The following is a 20,263-nucleotide window of genomic DNA, read 5'->3' as shown; positions in this document are numbered from 1 at the left end:
CATCTGCCAAACTTATTGAAAACCAACAAAAGGAGAGCAAATTTTAACTTTAATTTGACTAAAATCTCTATGTATCTCATATTATCAATACTCCGTTTAAATTGTCTGACAGATTCTACTTTCTGTAGACCTTTGTCTAATCTTTTTTTTTTTTTTTATAAAATTGGAACATTGCTTCAGAAATGTTGAATGTAAAGAGACAAAATAATTGTATTTATATATAGTAAAATATTTTGCACTTGTCTATTCTATATCTGAACACATATATTCTATATTCACCTATATTAGGAATACTAATTTAGTATAACATTTATGAATTAAGGTTTTGCTTCTTCAGTGCTGATCGACGCTCGAAATGACAACTTTGTTAAGCTGATTTGTAATTAACCACTACATAAAAATAAAGGTTCCCTTTAGAGCAAAAATAGAATTTAGCTACAAACCGGATGTCATACGAGACATTTGAGTTTTTGGAGTTACTTCTGTTTTAAAGAACGCAGAAACCACTAATCTGTGACATAAATAACTTATATATATATATATATATATATACAGCGAAAAACCTTTTAAATGGTGTAAATGTTTAAGAGCGTAATAGCTATAAAACCATATAATAATAATAATAATAAAAAAGTTTAAGTAGGTTGTGCCTTGCAAAATTTCAGATCTTCCCTCATTACTTGGCTTTTGGAAACTATGGTTGAAAGTAGATTTGTTTCTGTATTTTGTAAAACAATGTTACTTTTTTGTAGTAAAAGAGCTGTCTAAGAGGAGTAACTTATAGCTAAGGTTTATCTTAGGTGATAAAAGGTGATCCAAAGGTGACAGACAGAGTAACGGAGCTGCCGTCGCTCGTCAGAACTGCGCCTGTCAAGTGGACAAACAGCTACAGAATGTTTTATGTAGCTTAACAAATAATGAGGTGCCTGCAAGCGGTATAAAATTTGTTGAATAAAAAGCTGCGCTAAAGCCTTTTAGAATTCTGCCTCCTCAAGAATCATATTCTAATATATTTTTTTGGAATATAAAAGACATGCAGTGGTAGAAATACGGATGCGCTGGACAAAAGTCTACCTGCATGAAGGACTGAAAATGCGGAAACGATCTTGCTTCAGTCGTTAACAACCATTTATATGTGAGTGCTTTTATCTTGGTTATATATCAGTAACATAATGCAAAACAGCAAGTATATAGGCCTTTGCGTTGTGTATCAGTACTGTGTCTCATTCTCCGACAATTCAAGTCTTGAGATCAGCTGACGCGCTCATGTGACCAAGGCTCGCGAGTCTGCTCAAAATGGAGTTGTCGGAATCAGTGATGAAAGGGCTTCAAACCCTGGCCGATCCAAATGTGTTCAACCTGAAATCATTTACGATATTCACGGAGGCCGCATTCGACAGTCTGGTCTCCTCTCGAGGCGAAAGCGTTCTAGGTAAGATGGTTGAGCTTTTTTTCTTTGTGCTGCATTACTTCCGGTGCTTTCCAGACAAGAAGGAAGTAGCGCTGCGCTGTGTCTGTTGCTGATGTTATTTTCTAAGACTGCACATATTATATATCACCTAGCCCTAAAGCTATGCAAGGGCTGACAGACTGTGGTCGCTATCCTTGCTTGTGGCTTGCATACTGTGCTAACACAGTATAGTCTAATGAATCTTCCGCTTAGCCGTATTAGCTAAGCTAATAACACATATAACGTTAACATGGTGTTATAACCGATGCATTCTTCTTCTTTAAGAACTGAAATGTGTATAAGGACTCGTGAATATTTACTTGGTTATGGTCAAACGTAGCCTGCATGTCTTTCATCTAAGTAAAATACCTCATCTGCGCGAGTTATGTCGCTAAGCATGTGTTTTGTCTCTTTTTTTCGCTTATCTAAGTTATGTCTCAGTTTGTATTTAATGCGCTTAAGTGGCATGGCAAATAGTTGTACGTTTGTATTCCCAAATCACTGTTAGTTTAGTTGGCTCAGTTCAAAACAACTCACGTACGTGTTTTGTGAGCTCTCCCTTGTTATCTTTCGCGCACGTACAAAAGCTTCTCTTGAGAGCAATTTTTCATCTCTCGCAGGTCACCCAGAATTGAGGCACATCGACCAGACTACCTTGAAACACTGTCATACCGCGGCAACGACCTTCATTCTGGAAGGCGTTAAGCAAAATGCAGATAAATCAACTATTAGGTAACATGATCCGAAATGGTCTTCTGAAGATTATATGAAACTGTTTAGCACTTAAAAATAAAAATAAAAAAACACTTTTCCATTCTAAATATCTCGTGTGCTCTTTTAGCTCATGTCTTGAAGACGTCAGATTCCAGAATGAAAGAGTGGATACATTTTATAATTCATTCCAGGTAATGTTTTGTATGCCGATGATCCGCATCCTCTGAATGAAAGTACAGTTGCACTGCAGCACATTAAATGTTTGTTTTCTTTTAGAAACACAAGAAAAATTTGGAATCTTTGTTGTCAAGGTGAGAAATTTTATTTAGGCAATATTTTGTTTACTACAACCAATTAGGTAGTGTATTTTCCTGTTTTGCAGAGTGTGATGAATCATGCAAAATCTGTGTAACTCTAATGGCCGCAGCGATAGTTTATTTATTTATTATTTATTTATGCTCCTCAGCATTGATACATGTCCTCCCTATATAACGGATGCTGAATGGCGTCTTGAGTATTGTATAAAGGTACGTTGTTTCTATAAGTTAGTGTTTCTAATATTTACATTATTATCTCATAACCATTGTTTTTCTCGACAGAATAGTCATGTGCATAAAGTCAATCAGCCGTCATACCTGATTTCCTTAAACACCGAGGTATGTAGTACATAGCTATGTCCAGTAATTGCTGCTGTTTTTTTCTTCACTTTGAATAAACTTTGGTTACTTTTGCAGAGGGCTGGCGCTTCTTCGGAAATTAATTTTAGTTGCACCATGGACCAACTTCAGGTATTTATTGTGAACGACAAAGTTGCATGATCATTAGTTTGATTTACCCTCAAGTAATTAGTATTAAAGACACGTTAACATGACATGGTTCACATCGCTGATCAAGAGGTTATTTAAGGCTTGGGTAAAATATACTGTTTTATTATATTGATTAAATTTCTTTAATCCTCCATAGAGGTCACTTTGTCTTCCTACAGTTACATTTTGTGGGCCATCCTAATTGTACGAGAAGTCCTGGTCTAAAGAAACATACAAGCGCAATTGAGACTTGAAATAAATTATTAAACAATTATCTATTGTTTTTATTAATTACTGTCCGTTAATTGATATAACCCATTGATTATATGGTAAGCTATATTGAAATGTCAGCTTTGGGTTTCTGCCTCTGTAAAAGCCTGCTTGGTAATTTTATTATCTTAGTCATTACACAGATGCCTGTGTTTGTTGTAGGGGTGACACAAAGGTGAATTGTCCGAAAGATCAAGTCATAAAATTCTCATGCACTCAATCATGGTCACTATCACGTAACAAATATCCCAGCAGCTCACTTTTTGAATCGGCCCACAAGTTTTAGCAAACTGAAACCAGAAGGTTCCATAATGTTATTAACTTGTTTGCGTAAAACTCAAAGCTTGTGAGGATTACAGTGACAACCAACTGATTATTTTGAAATGAAAGAGTGCTTTGGCACTTAAGACTATACCGCATAACCTGGATGTAAGACTATATTAGCCTACATGAACAGTGTTGCAGCGCAAGTTTTGATTTTATGTTTAGCTCAGAGAGAGAAATTTGACTTTGCAAAATAATGGTGGGAAATAACATGTCCACATATTTGCTGGTGGATAATCTGGATTGTTTGAATTGTGTCTAGGATTTGGTTGGAAAAATGAAGGACGCAGCAAAAAGTCTCGAGAGAGCAACCCAGTCCTGATTCCTGGATTCTTGGATCTCTAGATTTTGGATGCCAAGGATTAATGAGCGAAACGCGTCTTTCCTTCGGGACGCAGTGCCCCATCAGTTATTATTTTCTTTGTTGAATTATTCTTGCATATATCGACTAGTATTCTGTAGCTTCTTTTCATAAAATGTACAATAAAAAATCACTTTGATCTAAGAAAAGCTGCATTTGTGTAATTGTTTTAGAGCTCAGTCAGCTGTCTTTGTTGATAAACGCATGTTTCCGAAAAAAAAAAAAAAATCGACATTTAGTGTCTGATCTCCGGATCCCGTTGTCGGATACAAAAAACGCATTGTGTCTCTATATACTATAGAAACTAAACATTCTTAAGGCTAAGGGTCAGGACAGGTTTTTATAGGCTAATACGTTGAAGTTAATGAGAATATGCGGAATTGTGTTACTCTCCGAAACTGTTATTGAGTCATATTTGTAGCAGCAAAAATAGCACTTAATTTCTATGTGAACTCCCGGCCATAAGTGGAACCTGCGCAGATTTCTTACTGCCTTCTGCATTACATTCACCACCATGAATTAATTTAGAAACAGACTATCGGGTTAGGTAGTCTTAACATGTGATTGGCTATGTAACTGCTTCCTCAACGCCTTTGCGCTATTTAGTTTAACCGACTCTCTATGAATAGACCATCTAGGTGACTCGAATTTTATCGTAAGTTGATAATGTCTCCGTTAAGAATTACCTACATTCTTCAAAGCTGTTGAGGGATAGAGATCATTTTACAGACAAAAGTAGCAAACGGTTCAAAGCTGACCTACAAGAACCTATTCTGTTGTGTAAACCTTACAAGCTGGACCGCGGTCAAACAGACTTTGAAACGCAATTCTTTGTTATTTGCTGAACACGAGCAGCGCTGAATACACCGACACATATTCCCAGGCCACCCTTAAGGAATTAGATCACGTGATGCACGGGGCGGTCGAACTACAAGCCATTTTGGGGACGGTGTCAGTTTCCACTGAACCATCAGCGCAGCATTTTTCGAAGAGAAGACTGAAGGCGCTAGCCCAGAGAAAACGCACATCAGCCTGGCCGTTTCACTGGCGGGAGGTCTACATTCAAGAGCGCTTGCAAATCACCGAGCACAGCACGCACATCGACAACCGGACCTTTTCAATATTTTTTTTATTATTGAAATGCGCCCTGCTCCGCCGTTCTCTTATTGCAATTGACAGCGTCTGCAGCCCTTTTCAAGATGGCCGCTTGGCTCGTATTCATTTTCTACTGATCGCCTCCTAACTTTCATTGTCTAACCACCTCCAGGCTCGACTATTCGCTCCTGCTCAGTAAGGTATGTGTTCTTCGATATCTTCCCTTACCAATGTCTAATTTCACACTCTGTGCTCTACATGCATCTGTGTTTTTGTGAGCGTAAAATGGAGACGTGTGTTAGAGTGGATGCGGGAACTGACAGGCTCGCGTACGCAACACTGGCTCCGTCTCTCCGCGTGCTTATAGATTTTAGTTATTTTATCTAGTAATATCGTATTCTGTCTGTGCGAATGATTCCTGTTTTGTTGTATGATATTCAGTTATGGGCATCATTATGTTCGCTTGGCGTTTCTGGCTAATTGAAACGGTTTAGTTAATAATGAATCCTCATGTGCACGCGAAATCGGGTAGGAACGGGTCGACTGTTCATGTGAGGCTGATTTCTAAAGGATTTTCTGTTTGTTGTCTCATTGAGCAGTTATCTGATTTTATAGATATACGATCTGTATGATGTTTACGACCGGATAAACTCGTCGTTTTGCTGAATCGTACCTATTTGTGTGTTTTCTTAACTTAAATTTACACGGTAACCTAAACGTGTCATGTTGTCGGAGATACAGGACAAAGCTTTCAGCGGTTGACACAAACATTCACTTCACGGATGATGTGTGGTTGATTAAACAACACACATTTATAAACTAAGGTACTTATTTAACACATTTAAAATGTTTTTAGTGTTTTTTTTTCATTTGTTCAAATGACCTGAAGAATGCTTCTCTAGATACCCTGGCTTACACAGGGGTTTGGTTCTTATAACAGTTTGTTGGACTTTGACAAACACATTTGTCACATTTGTCAAAGTACTGTACTTTACCATTCAGATAAAAAAAATAAGCTCAAACAATAATTTTTCGCTTATTTATTTATCTACTATAACGTAGGCTAAGCCTTACTGTGACTTGTCACGTCAAGAAGAAAAATGTTTTAATATTGAATTTTTTCGGCATCTTGTTTTAGGTTTTTTTTTTTTATTAATAAGGTTATTCACTTGCGCATATGTTTTTTTATTTAGAAACCGCAATTTGTATACCTGAGACTTGGGTGAATAATTTTGTTTAATATCACTTCTCTGACTCCCTGTAGTTGTGAATGTTAGAGCTAAATATAAAGTGACATGTTATTTATAGGCTAATATTGATGACTTTAACACGGTCTGCCGGCATTTCGAGTATTCTGTCATCTGCTTAATCAGGTGGAATTTCATGGTGGTAGGCTACCTGTATTCATCAAAATAGGCCAGACAGGGCTTTGTAAACTCGGCACTTTCCCACGTGGCACAGTTCATGTGTAAGGGTCATTTCCTCTTTTTGACAGTTATTTATTCTATAGCCTACGCATACTACCACCACATAGAATGCTTGTCTAGTCAGAGTTCAAAAACAGAGTTTGTGGTTTTGTTTTTATAACCAACCGAAAGGCTTGTTGCAAGAACAAACAGCGCTGCATCAGTTCTGTGACTGGTGGATGTTTTACTAAATAAATGTTAGATCACGAACGCCTATATTTATTTAATAAGCAAGGGCACAGGTTGACATTTTTTCCTCTGTAGATTAATCTGGGCTTGAAAGTTGTCTTGCAGATGTGTATATTCATCATATGTTTTGAGACCCTCTCGCGTGAAATTAGAATTAGTATCGGGTGCTTGGTTTTCTCGCGTGTTCTTAAAATCGTTTTGTATAGTCCGATGGCTTAACTTCTAATTGCCATACAGATGACATCACCCTTTAATGCATGATTATCTTACAGCAAGTTACATAACCTTTAAAACGCATTTTATAACTACTTGCAGTAACCTACTTTTGGTATGCTTCATCCAGCACGAGTTTGAGAACATGTAACGGGTTGACTGAAAGTTATTTCTTACTCTGGTCGTTTTCGCACGGTTGTGAGCTCCTTCTGCGCTTCATAGCACTCGTCTTCGGCTCTTAGAGAATGCCCCGACGTAATAAGGGGTTTCAAAAACAGGATTTGTGACAAACGTAAATAAACTTCATACATAGCAACGTATGACGACAATCATGATGTCAAATGGGTATCAGTTTAATGCAAGGTGCATTCATGGGCAATGAACGACTGCAACATTAGGGATCCAGGAGGGAGAGAATGTCAAAGCATAGCCAAGATCAGCATCATCAATAACATGAATGTTCAGTCTTTTATTTCAACTCTTTAAGCGAGATCTTAAGATACAATGTCATTTTGAAAGGCCGTTATAACATTTTTAATGGGGGAAATGCTTATTTTAAATCGAAATTTCCACTTTCACTGCTTTCTACGCGGAATGCTCAGTTTCAGCTGCTTGGTACGTTGCCACGTAACGCAGCTTTAGTTGCTATAGAAACCGTAAGAAGTGTACGTCACGTAAAGTTCATTTACGCAGACTGTCCTCATAACTGATTCAGTATATTGGTGCGTTGTGAAGTGCTATGTAGTGTGTAGTATAGCGGATCTGACTTTGCTGCGATGTAACGATCGTTTACATCGCAATCGTGCCGTTTCACAGCCCCGAAGACCCGTGTGTAAGAGATGATCTAAAAATTGCGCCAATTCTGTTATTCCGTAAATATACGCAACAGCACATAATAACAAAATGGTATGGTCTCAGGTAATGAAGTCCTCATAATTGTTTCCATTGGCAGTTGTTTATTGTTACAAATCTTTATCATCTTATTTTGATGCACCTGCAGGGTCTATTCTATCCCATGACGATGCATCGTACAACAAGGATCAAGATTACGGAGCTCAATCCCCATTTGATGTGTGTCTTGTGTGGTGGATATTTCATAGATGCAACAACAATCATAGAATGCTTGCACTCATGTGAGTATATGAGTTGTGCTGCTCTATTTTTCTATAGGCCTATCTATAATAAATCATGCAACATACCCAGACCATGTGTCTTATCCTCTGACATTTTTCTAATCCTCAGTTTGTAAAATGTGCATTGTCCGGTACCTGGAAACCAGTAAATACTGTCCCATATGTGATGTACAGGTCCACAAAACGAAGCCACTTCTCAATATTCGGTAACCTTTAAAATCACTGTCTGTTCCATCTTTCCACTTTTTGTAAATAGTTATTCATAGTAATAATTAATTCTGATTATGCATACATCTGACATCTTGTTTGTTTCTTTCTCAAATGCTGTATATTGTGTTTTCTGTTCATGCCTTTTAATGTGAGAATTAGGAAATAACATTGATTTGAGTAGATTGCAGCAGCAGCATTGTTTGAAGTGCATAGTCCCCCCCCCCAAAAAAAGGTTTGACCAACACCCCTCCCCCCACAGGTCTGACAAAACTCTACAGGACATTGTATACAAGTTGGTTCCTGGTCTTTTCAAAAGTAAGTCAGTCACTGTGGAAGATTACTTTTATTGTTTGTAATTATTTACACAAGCTTTGATCTGGAAATTTCTTTTTCTGTGCAGATGAAATGAAGCGTAGGAGAGATTTTTATGCTGAACACCCATCTGTTGATGGTAAGTATTTAATGTACCTAAGTAAATAAGTTGGTTTTGTTAGGATGACCATTTGAGCACACTGTGTTGTGTAATTGTTTAGTCTAATTGTTGAAATTTGTTTAAATTTAAGCTATGATTCATCATCTTTTTTTTTTTCAAAGCTGCAAATGGATCAAATGAGGATCGAGGAGAAGTTGCTGATGAAGACAAGCGAATCATCACAGATGATGAAATTATCAGTCTGTCAATTGAGTTTTTTGATCAAAGGTATGTGTTTACATGTCTGTATAAAGTGATTTTTGCTGTCAGTGTATCTGTCTGTGCTGTTACAAGAGTTTTAAAAATGTGTACAAAAATTTGAAGTGGCCATTCTCTAGCGTAAAGATATTTTATTTGAAACATGAGAAGTTATAGTTTAGTATTTAATTTACAACAATTGTACTATTTATTGTTAAGGGCCCAACAGCAAGGCAGCACAGATGAGAGGCAAAAAGAAGAGGTAATTAAGAAGTACTTGCTAATGCTGAAAATCCTTTTTTCTCTGTAATGATGGTGATACAGATTACACCAATAGTAAAGCTTATCTGAATAATATATGTGTGTGTTATTTATTTTATTATTAACCACACAGGTTAATAATAAAAGATACTTACAGTGCCCTGCTGCAATGACTGTGATGCATTTGAGGAAATTTCTGAGAAGCAAAATGGATATACCTCCTACTTTTCAGGTAATGTGATCTGTGTTATTACAGATGACGTTTCTGGCATTTTTTGAAATCTGTTTGTTACAGTGGAAGTTTAGTAGTTCAGTGTTTCATCACATAATTTTATAGAAAGAGGGTATTGTTATTTATTTATCTGCTGATCTTGAATTATCCATTACGGTGTGATATTGATTGACTGGTGCTTGTTTTTTAATATTATTGTTCTTTGTTCTAATAGATTGAAGTTATGTATGAGGATGAGCCTTTGAAGGATTACTACACATTAATGGACATTGCCTACATCTACACTTGGAGAAGAGTAAGTTCTCACGTTGTTGTTTTTTTTTTTTTACTGTCAAATCTGACTGCTGACTGTTACTTTACACACTTGGTCTTAAATCTCGAAGTAAGTGAAATATTCAAGCAGGTAATTTATTTATCTTTCGTTAATTTGAGTTGTTCAGTATCCACCGTTCAATAAAAAGGTGCCTTCTGTTATTTTTGCACATTCCATAGAATGGACCATTGCCTCTGAAATACCGCGTGCGGCCCAGCTGTAAAAAAATGAAGATAACCCATCCACAAGATGGCGTGAACAATACAAACCGCTCTGAAAGCGATTCAGCCAGCGATAAGGCCAGCAGTCCCGCTGGAGTTCCATCCACCTCCTCACCACTACCGAGTCCAAGCACACTGGTTCAGCCTTCACAACCTCATTTCACCCATATTTCCAATCCTATAAACGGCACAACGATGACGAGCCCAAATCGACAGTTCACCTTTGGCAACAAAGTGCGAAAGACGGCGCTGAACGGATCTTCCACATCGTCGGGATGATGAGGGAATACACGATGAAGCCAACGCCAGATATAATCCAGCTATTTCCATGCCAACGTAGTGTCATGTAGATACATTTCTTTTTGTCATTATTATCAATATATTATACGTGTAACTTTAACGTAGTGGAAATTACGCACTTCATTCGACACATTGCTGGAATTTCTAAGTTTGCGTGAGAACGTTAGAGGCCCATCTGATTGCAAAGTGGAGAGTGGAGCCCAGAGCGACGGTTGTGGCATTTCAAAATGCAAAAATGACTGAATTATACCTACCTTTTTATATATTTTTACTTTCGGTCTACAGTTTCTCTAAACAAATTGCGTTATCTGTTGCTTGTATTTTACATGTGTATTATATTGTTCTTTAAAAGCATGATAAAAAAAGCATTTACTTTTGATTTTAGTTTGCCTTTTCTGGGGTAGTTACTAAACATTCCTGGTATATTCTGGCCTTTAATAATGTATCAAAGAAAGGCATATATAGTTAAAAATTAAAGGACAAAATACTATATTAGGACTGCGTGTTAAAAGGGATGAAAAAATGCAACGTTAAGTTGTAGTCGGCGTAATAATTGTTATTATTCAAAGTTCTTGGAAATTCAAGTTTAATCTTTGCAGTTATTGTACGATTTGCTCCACTGTGCCGGTTCGGGTCCGTAAGTTTGGTCTTGAGGTCATGCTCCAGTCCTGTAGCCTAGCATGCACACACCCTGTATCTTTCAGACTGCTTTCAAGCGATTACATACACGAATTTGTCAGAAGACAAACAGCCACTTGTTATACCCCAAACTTCTTATTCTGGACAACATTTTGATGTCTTCAGTGTTCATTGTCTTATTGGTCGATTGTAGACTATTGACAGCTATTGTATTGTGACTGTTGCACAGTATAAAACATCTAAATAAAACATTTTACACTTTCAATCGTTTTCTTGCGTTTTAATGCTGCTGCTTCTTCAAAGAGAGAGAGAGAGAGAAATCTACATACACCTTAAAATCTTCATGAATTTGCACAATATCCGAATATATTTATTCAGACTTTTATGTAAAATAAGTATTATGTGTGAACAAACTTGACGTTTTAGTATTCAAGAGGACACTTTTCCCTTTCCAGTATTAGCTCATCTCTCAGTAGACAATACACTTAGAGAAATAATAATAAAGTGTGGTCCAGTAGAGAACTGCCGTGTATTAGCCTATTATTTATTTATCTATTTATTTTTGACGCATAAAGACAGCCTACATCCTTAAGCGCGGATGCCAATATATTAAATGCCTGTGCGGTAAACTGCTAATAAACGTGAAGAAGTTAATCAGATTAATTTACGATCAAATCCATTTGACCATGTCTGTTGCGAAGAAGGTATTGTGAGGCAGGTGCTGACTTCACGAACTGTAGCTCAAACAGATGACAAGCTTTTAAGTAGCCTTTAAGTACCCAGTCAGACCTTTTTTGTGCAAAGTACCAGTCAGTCGTCAGAAACGGAGAATTTGTCGTGAATCTCTCCGTGAGGCGAGGAGTGCTTGACTGAATAGGCTACTTACACTGAGGTAATGAAAGCAATTTATTTTAACGGGGTGTGCAGTTCGTCTGTTATATTGACAGTTTCAGTAATAATCTGGTACTTCGACATGGTCTTCAAAGACTTCAGTATAGAATAAGGCAGTTTCTCAGCACATTAAGTCGGTGCTGGGACTTCCGTAGTCTGACTGATTATCTTTCAAGGCTGGAATCTTTTTTTTTTTTTTTGCCCACTCAGACTTGCAAGGCGATAGTATCTTATAAAACTAATTTGGACCTAATAATAATATAAATCGCTTTAGTTATTATAGAATAAACAAAACATAAGAAAATCCCTACCACCAGTGATGTTGACCGAACTTAGTAGTGACTTTAGAGGTGGAAATGAACAAAGGCTAGTATTGTGGTCATGTTTTACATTGATTTTGTGACATTCAAAACAATCTATTTTTTAAAATGAAGAAAATGTTTGAGAAAATTGCTTTTTCCAAAAATGTATTCATCTATGCTCACTTTGCCTTGCTCCAGCTGATGTCATGATGAACCGTATAATGTAGGCCTACATGTACTTAATTACATTCAACAGCATTTAAACAAATTCGTTTAAAAGCCTTGCTCATTACGAGAGCATGTCTTTGTCAGAAGTGACTTTTAAGTTAATGGATACACTTCTCAGATTTGAGCTGGCGTTTAAAAGTCCAGTCTGTTTGAAATGCTTTTTTTTTTTTTTTTTTTTTTTTAGAGGTGTAGAACCTTAATAAATTGATTACTTATCCAATAATGGTCCAGATATAACAATATAAATGACAAGCTTATATTTTTACCATTTGCAGATATAACAATCTAAATGACAAGCTTATATTTTTACCATTTTAGTCCCATATAACTAGATACAGAATAATTTCTAATGTTTTAAGTGAGCCAAACACTCAGTGTAATCATGTTAAAGGACAGAAAGTGCGTGAAATGCAACATATACGCCTAGAGACGAGAAAATATGAAAGGCATCCGGGAAATAATGAATTCATAACTATTTGGTAACCTGCTCAAATTACCGCATTATTAAAGTTTGAAGAGGCTTAAACAATAATAAACTAGTAGAGCGACAACTCTCAAGTGAACAGTCACGTACGGAAAGTTTGTATTCTCTTTGACGATAGACTAATTTTTGCCTACATGATGCACGAACTATAACAAGCACATGTTGTAAATTACCAGTAAATACTAAATATCAGTGCTGCTGTGCCTGTGACTGCAGTTATCTCTGCGATAACCATGTAGAAGCTAATGTGGGGGCAGCTGTTCCCTCTCGCAGCTGCTCTGTCCCGATATCCCACATTCATCGACCGCTTCTGAATTTTATATAATATCCCAAACTAATTAGGGATTATTTTACCTGCTATTGCATCTGGACACCAACTGCATGCGGTACTGTCCCTGACTTGAACATATGCGCGTTTCAGCACGAAACATTTGAAGAACATTGACAGCAAGCTCACCGAACGAACGCGGTGCCTATCACTTCCGGTTTGTTGCCAAGACAACGGTTGCAAGCCTCCTCTAAACTCAAAGTCACAACAAACGCTCTTTCCTAATGGAAGCTTAAACGTACTTTTTTTTTTTGTCGCGTTCACACACCTTTTTGTCGTTTTTTGTTCCGATTTGAGATACTCATATAACTATGAGCCAACGACAGATTTTGCAAGGTGAGAAAGTGAGATCCGTCGAAGTAGCCAAAAATGTAAAAGCTTAATTATAAAACTGCTGGTAGTTCTTACTGTTCTTACTTTTGCAGTTTGTTGCTATAATTGTGGGCACTGATTCGCCTTATTTTGTCTGTTATTATTATTATGCAGTGTTTGAGCAGTACCAGAAGGCAAGAACACAATTTGTGCAAACTGTAGCAGATCTTGCAGCAAGACCACAAAATACTGAAACACTTCAAAATGCTGGTGAGTGTTTAAAATTTATATTTTGTTTAAGGGAGGTTTCTGCATGAAGAGTGGCCTGGCATTTGCTTGTAAATACTTATTATATAATATTTATATAATTTCTAATTTAATAATTTAAACAATTTTACCTTTTTTTTTTTTTTTTTTCAAATTTTCCAAATTCCATCCTTCACATAACTCAAGTAAATTCAAATTTTAGTTTATTTATCCATTTCTTTGTTTGTCCTTACCTACAATGTTAGAGAAGAAGCATTTATTTCAAACCTTTCAACACTCAGGACTGATGGTGGTAAAAAAGAGGCCATAGCAAAAGTTTCTTTGTGCATGGATCTAAAACAATATCTCATTTTCTCCCAAACACAGTACAATGAATGTTTCTGGACAACAAGTCTTTAAAAGAAGTTACCAAGTTGCATTTTTTAATTAATATTACAGAAATAAGGAATACATACGCTCATGTTTACCCTGATCTCTTTTGGAACTTAGAAGAACGTTTTGTTTGATATATTTTATTACATGATTTGAATCTTTGAAAGTATATCCTCCCCTCATCTGCTCTCGAGTGTCTTTCCACTCCTGTTTTCTCCCCTGCACAAATGCGCTCACTCTCTTTGGCTTAGGTGTAATGTCCCTTTTGAGGCCTCTCCTTTTGGATGCAGTCCCAACTATTCAGCAGACAGCAGCTCTGGCTCTCGGAAGGCTTGCCAACTATAACGATGACCTGGCTGAGGCTGTAGTAAAGGGAGACATTCTTCCTCAGCTTGTGTACTCCCTGGCTGAGCAAAACGTGAGTTTCTTTAGCTGTGCCTCTCAGCTCTAATTTAAATGAATAGGTTTGCGTTGAGGTGTCGAACTTTAATGCCTACATTTGATTTTGCACAGTGCAAAAAATTTCCATTAACACTGTCAGTCAAGCAATTCATGCTTAAATAATTTCCATTTTAACATATTTCATGCGCTGTTATTCTTTAAATGTTTTTAACAAAGCCAAAACCGTTTGTTTGCACTATTTAAATTCAATGACTTCAAACAGTAACAGGACTTAGGACTTTTGGCAGGTACTGAAAATGTACATGTTTCATTATGAAAATTGAAAGTTCATGGTAGTACAACATCTCCAGATCTCAGACCATGTCTCTTTTGCCAGGAGAAGAATTGTTCAGAACAAGTCAAGTCAAGTTGATTTATTTACTTGAACAAATACAGAAAAATAACAGAATTGATGTAAATCATTCAAATTCTGTTATTAAGCAGCTATAAGTGTCATTATGCAACTGCATTCAGTTCTGTGTTGATTTAGTTCAGTTCAATATCTGTTAAGTTAATTTATTAAACAAGTTCAATTCAGTGATAAGAAGACAGTAGTTTGGTTATTCGGCTTAAGTCAGTTAAATTTTGATTCAATTCAGTTCAATAACAGTGTCAATGTTGCAAAATTCATGAATTATGAACAAATTGAATTCATCTATTAAGCAGTAGACAATAGTGTCATTATTCAGCTCAATTCACCCGACAGTGTCAGTGCTGGCAAATTTATGTCTTTTAGACCCCAGCTAAACAAGCCAAAGGCAACAGTGCCAAGACAGAATCCAAACTCCATCAGGTGACAGAAATTGAAAGAAAAAAAAAACACCCTTGGGAGAAACCAGGCTCTGTTGGGATCCAGTTCTCCTCTGGCCTAAATAAATGGACATGGTGTGATATTGCTCTGCTCCAGCAGAGAAAACAAAACACTATAAAGTGGCGGTCCAAAGGCTTTGCTCTAAAACTCATTGTTAGAATGCTATTACGCTGTCAGAGAGGCCTCATCAGAAGTATAAAACACTTTCCACAGAAGGTCCTTTTATGTAACTGAATAATATAGAATGTGATATATCACTTACTGTTTATTAAAGGCAGATTTTCTGGTGATTTGTGAACATTCTAGAGTGTATTTACTGGTCAATTGTTTTTCCTCTGGATTACTGGGATATGAAAGACACAGCGTTTCTATAAGAAAGCTGCAGCATTCGTGCTTCGGGCTGTTGCTAAGCACTCCCCTGAACTGGCCCAGGCTGTGGTGGACTGTGGAGCACTGGACGCTCTTGTCATCTCCCTGGAGGAGTTTGACCCTGGGGTCAAAGAGGCTGCTGCATGGGCAATAAGCTACATTGCCAGACATAATGCACGTAAGTTTGCATAAAAAGGTCATTTTTTATTCTTTCTCGCAATTCGTCAATGTTCCTTTTGTTAATTTCTTCTCCTGCTGTGCAGAGCTGTCTCAGGCAGTGGTTGATGCTGGAGTTGTGCCTCTGCTCGTGTTATGCATCCAGGAACCTGAAATCGCCCTGAAGAGGGTTGCAGCTTCCGCTCTGAGCGACATAGCCAAACACTCCCCAGAGCTGGCTCAAACCGTGGTGGACACTGGGGCAATCGCCCACCTAGCACAGATGATCCTAAACCCAGATGCCAAATTGAAGGTGACACAGGCTACAGATTTTGTAATCAATGACATGCAGGCTTAATTTGCCAGTACATTTTTTTTCCTCCTCTTTACAGAGGCAGGTTTTTTCAGCTCTCAGCCAAATCGCCAAGCACTCCGTAGACGTAGCCGAGATGGTGGTGGAGGCAGAGATATTCCCCGCCACACTGGTTTGCCTAAAGGACCCGGATGAATATGTTCGGAAGAATGTCGCCACTCTTATTCGGGAAATCACAAAACACACCCCCGAGGTACCTACCACATACATAACACAGCCACTAAATGATTTCAAGATGCTTGGGTAAGTTTGGAATCTCCACTTTGTCAGCTCTTTGACACCCCCTGTTTAAGTAACATGGTGTGAGGCAGCTAGTCTGTAAAACATGGAGAATGTGGGTCTGTTATTTATCACCAGTGCAACACAGGAAACAAGACAATTGGAAACCGCATTGCATCACCAATTTTTTTCACCTGCCCAAAACTGTTTTGCTTTTCTGGTCTGCCTCACTAATTGTTTATCATTATGTCACACTAGCTTATGTGTTTGCATGTTTGTATCGTGTGTTTCCTACTCAGCTGTCCCAGATAATAGTGAATGTGGGGGGCGTAGCAGCTGTGATTGACTACCTCGGGGACTCCAAAGGGAATGTACGCCTGCCGGGGATCATGATGCTGGGCTATGTGGCTACACACTCCGAGAACTTAGCCATGGCTGTGATTGTATCTAAAGTCTGTTATCACATCCTTTCATAAGCTTACACATAAAATTTGAATTTAACTACACATAACACATAACTACACAAAAGTTTGGGGTCAGTATAATTTCTTTTTTGACGGAAATGAATCCTTTTATTCAGCAAGGATGCATTCAATTGAACAAAAGTGAGAGTTTTACATTGTTACAATAAATTACATTTCAAATAAATGCTGTTCTTTTGAGCTTTCTATTGATCAAACAATCCTGAAAAAATGGTATCATGGTTTTCACATACATATTGAGCAGTACAAACATTTTCAACTGTGATAATAATTGTAAAAAAAAAAAAAAATGCTTCTTGAGCACCAAATCAGCTTTTTAGAATGACTTCTGAAGGATCAAATGATACTGAATTCTGGAATAATGACTGCTGAAAATTCAGACTTGCCATCACTGGAATACATTACATTTTTATAAATATAAAAAAAAAGACAACAGTTATTTTAAATTGTAATAATATTTCAGAATATTACTGCTCTTACTGTATTTTGATTACTGTATCTTGGTGAGCATAAGAGACTTACCAACCCCAAACTTTTGAACAGTAGTGTATTTGTCTCATAATACTGATTATTATCATAATTAATTCTCCACTTCTGTAGGGAGTGTCACAGTTGGCTATCTGTCTGGAGGAAGAGCAAGATCATCACACCAAAGCAGCAACAGCTTGGGCATTTGGCCAGATCGGCCGACACACACCCGAGCACGCAAAAGCTGTTGCTGTGGCCAATGTGTTCCCTAAACTCCTAAATCTCTATTTGGACACTGAAAGTTCTGAAGACCTGCAGGCCAAGGTGAGCCTGAGCCCATTCTTAAAGTGACTGATAGAGGTACCGTTTTTCATTTTGGTGTAAATTAATTTTTACCGCTGACATTTGGATTAGATTTTTAGTAACTCTTCTCTGCTTTTGATTACATGCTAAAAAAAAAGGCCAAGAAGGCACTGAAGAGCATCCTTCAAAAGTGCACTTATCTACCAGCACTGGAGCCTCTTCTCTATGAAGCTCCCAGCAACATTCTTAAACATGTCATCTGCCAGTTCAGTAAGGTAGTGGGAACTTCATCAACACATTTTATGAGCTCAGCATTTGTTAATCCCAATAAGAATAGTTCAATTTTTTTTTTTTATTTCCTCGCAATCTTACAGGTTCTTCCTCATGACAGTAAGGCACGTCGCTTGTTTGTTACCAGTGGCGGTCTGAAGAAAGTACAGGAGATCAAAGCAGAACCTGGTTCTGCAATTCAGGAATATATCAATGCAATCAACAACTGCTACCCTGAAGAGATTGTCAGGTTCTTACACATTTATATGAATAATAACCAATACAATATCAACATATTTTTAAACCAAACAAAGTGCATTTATAATGCTGTAAACTTTAGTGTGCTGTACAGATTTATTTTTGCTGTTCCACTAATCGGCCCATCTTTTACAGGTATTATTCTCCTGGTTACTCTGAGACATTGCTGGAAAGAATTGACAACTATCAGCCAGTGTGATTTTCTTTACTGAAACACTTATGGATGCCTTTTAAAAAGCTGTGAAAAAGGAAAAAATACCATACCATTGATCACTTCTGTAACATCTTATATACATATATATGAATATATATATATAAATCTATTAAAATGTATGTATGCTAGAATTTTGATTTAGCTTTGATGTCTTATTTTGTTTAATGTTTAGTCAATACTGTAAAAAAGCATTTTTGTTATATTTAGTGGTACAACATTATTAATTCAGAGATTTGCATGGCTAGCAGACAGACTCACCTGCAGGGAAACCGCTAAATATACCAAAACTTTATACATTATTATTAGCTAATTGAACTTTATGCATGTAGCTTTAATTTCGGGATTTTATGGCTTGTTTTGTTTGTTTAATCAACAAAGTGCGCTGATTTGCTTGTACGACGACTTAGTTTGGGTTTTTTCAGACAACTGTATAGAAAGAATTGGCCCAAGTAGCAGGCTGAAAAGAAAAACAGGATAAAACATATCAACAAAGTAGTAAATATCATACCGTTCATGAGAACCGGCCATATTGCCGATGTGTTGCTTCGTCAATTCGTCAAGACATCTTCCCGTAGCATATTTTCATCCTCCGCTACAATCCACCCTTCATACCCAACAACTCACCACAAGGTCGTGCAGCATTGCTGTCATCGTTATCGCTTCACGGAGCAAAGAGCAGACCGCTCAGTTTCACTCTGCATTGTGCTACTGGCCACGAACCTCGCAACACGAAGAACCTCGAACCAAGGGACTTAATACCCTTGTCTTTGGCAGGATCATACACATCACAGGGTTCACTACATGGGTGAACGTTGCCTCCATGTCTCCACTGGCGCTGAAGCTTGTTTAGAATTTGACCCCATAAAAATGCGAAAATAAAAGATTGCAAATGGACATCAGATGAACGAAGCAGCGATTGTGTCAAGGCTCTTAACAAAGGACTCGCACAATTATAATTATGCCTATACAATTATGAATATAAAAAGCCTAAAGGCCACTGATCTATATAAATGACTCAAACATTATAGATCAGTGCTAAAGGCCCTAATAATTAGCGACTGACATTTAACGCGTCATGAACAAACAACTCTTAAAAATCGCGTTTGTGTTAAAACATTTTTAATAAATGCCCGCAGAAAATTCGAAGGGGAACGTATGGGAACACTAATATGATCGTTACCGAGAAACGAGCCCAGAACGTTTGATTTTCATTGACAATTATGCATTCACTTATTATCGCCCCCTGCTGTCTTATTTGTGCATAATGTACACATTAAAGAGCAGCTGTTAAACATATGGCAGCCCATTCTTTGTTTATTGTTTCCTCTTCTGGTGTCAGTCAGATTACTTTTTCAATTGACGTTGTTTGGTTATGCATTGTCTCCAAGTCTCCATGTCCAATTCACAACCTTGATTACCAAATCAGAATGCCAAATCACTTCGGGCCTATTTGAATTTGTATTGATTCAGAAGCAGTTTGCAGGAAATTAATTTGTCAACTTAAATATAATTGAAATGATTGTAATATTCTCTATGGTAGGGGATGGTTTGTCATAGTTATTTTCTTCAAGTAGGCTATCCTCTCTGACTTGCCTTACCGCAAAGTTGGAACAAACAAATATCAGTTGTGGCATCGCGCTTTCAACCACTGCCATGCCCAAGAAACGGAAGAAACCTTGAAATAATTAAGCCATATACGCTTGAGGCTTTTAAATGAGAAGGCTATACCCACAAACCTTCGTGTGCACCAGATTGCAAGCTGCTATGCGTAGATTCAATGAAAACTGACAACAGAAGTTTTCCTCCTGCCTCTTCTAGGCTATAGCCTATATATTTGAGACAGTCTTT

At 37.4% G+C, this 20,263-nt stretch overlaps 2 protein-coding genes across 6 annotated transcripts; both read left to right on the top strand.

The window, feature by feature from the left end:
* The first annotated feature begins 1,223 nt into the window (after positions 1-1,223).
* On the top strand, positions 1,224-11,132 carry LOC131533370 (polycomb complex protein BMI-1-A). 2 transcript variants are annotated; one of them, XM_058765675.1, is made up of 14 exons: positions 1,224-1,432; positions 2,071-2,182; positions 2,292-2,355; positions 2,441-2,469; positions 2,899-2,953; positions 7,892-8,021; positions 8,131-8,227; positions 8,491-8,546; positions 8,632-8,682; positions 8,826-8,931; positions 9,121-9,163; positions 9,296-9,394; positions 9,609-9,689; positions 9,887-11,132. In XM_058765675.1, the coding sequence occupies exons 1-14, from the start codon at positions 1,297-1,299 to the stop codon at positions 10,205-10,207; spliced, it is 1,380 nt and encodes a 459-aa protein (XP_058621658.1). In that variant the 5' UTR covers positions 1,224-1,296; the 3' UTR covers positions 10,208-11,132. The 2 variants fall into 2 exon arrangements, with proteins under 2 accessions (XP_058621658.1, XP_058621657.1); XM_058765674.1 differs by lacking the exons at positions 1,224-1,432; positions 2,071-2,182; positions 2,292-2,355; positions 2,441-2,469; positions 2,899-2,953 and adding an exon at positions 4,580-5,220 and having other exon boundaries at positions 7,889-8,021.
* A 94-nt stretch (positions 11,133-11,226) lies between these two features.
* Positions 11,227-18,546, top strand: spag6 (sperm associated antigen 6). Of its 4 annotated transcripts, none has more exons than XM_058765672.1 (11): positions 11,227-11,759; positions 13,587-13,682; positions 14,303-14,469; positions 15,661-15,850; positions 15,936-16,141; positions 16,221-16,394; positions 16,720-16,872; positions 17,503-17,694; positions 17,832-17,948; positions 18,048-18,193; positions 18,337-18,546. In XM_058765672.1, exons 3-11 carry the CDS (start codon positions 14,308-14,310, stop codon positions 18,398-18,400), a joined length of 1,404 nt encoding a protein of 467 aa, XP_058621655.1. In that variant the 5' UTR covers positions 11,227-11,759; positions 13,587-13,682; positions 14,303-14,307; the 3' UTR covers positions 18,401-18,546. The 4 variants fall into 4 exon arrangements, with proteins under 4 accessions (XP_058621655.1, XP_058621656.1, XP_058621653.1 ...); XM_058765670.1 differs by lacking the exon at positions 11,227-11,759 and adding an exon at positions 12,593-13,436 and having other exon boundaries at positions 15,667-15,850; XM_058765669.1 differs by lacking the exon at positions 11,227-11,759 and adding an exon at positions 12,593-13,436.
* The last annotated feature ends 1,717 nt before the right edge of the window (positions 18,547-20,263 follow it).

Source organism: Onychostoma macrolepis, chromosome 24 (assembly GCF_012432095.1).
Source record: "Onychostoma macrolepis isolate SWU-2019 chromosome 24, ASM1243209v1, whole genome shotgun sequence".
NCBI lineage: Eukaryota > Metazoa > Chordata > Actinopteri > Cypriniformes > Cyprinidae > Onychostoma > Onychostoma macrolepis.
This window is presented reverse-complemented; position numbering and strand designations above follow the sequence as displayed.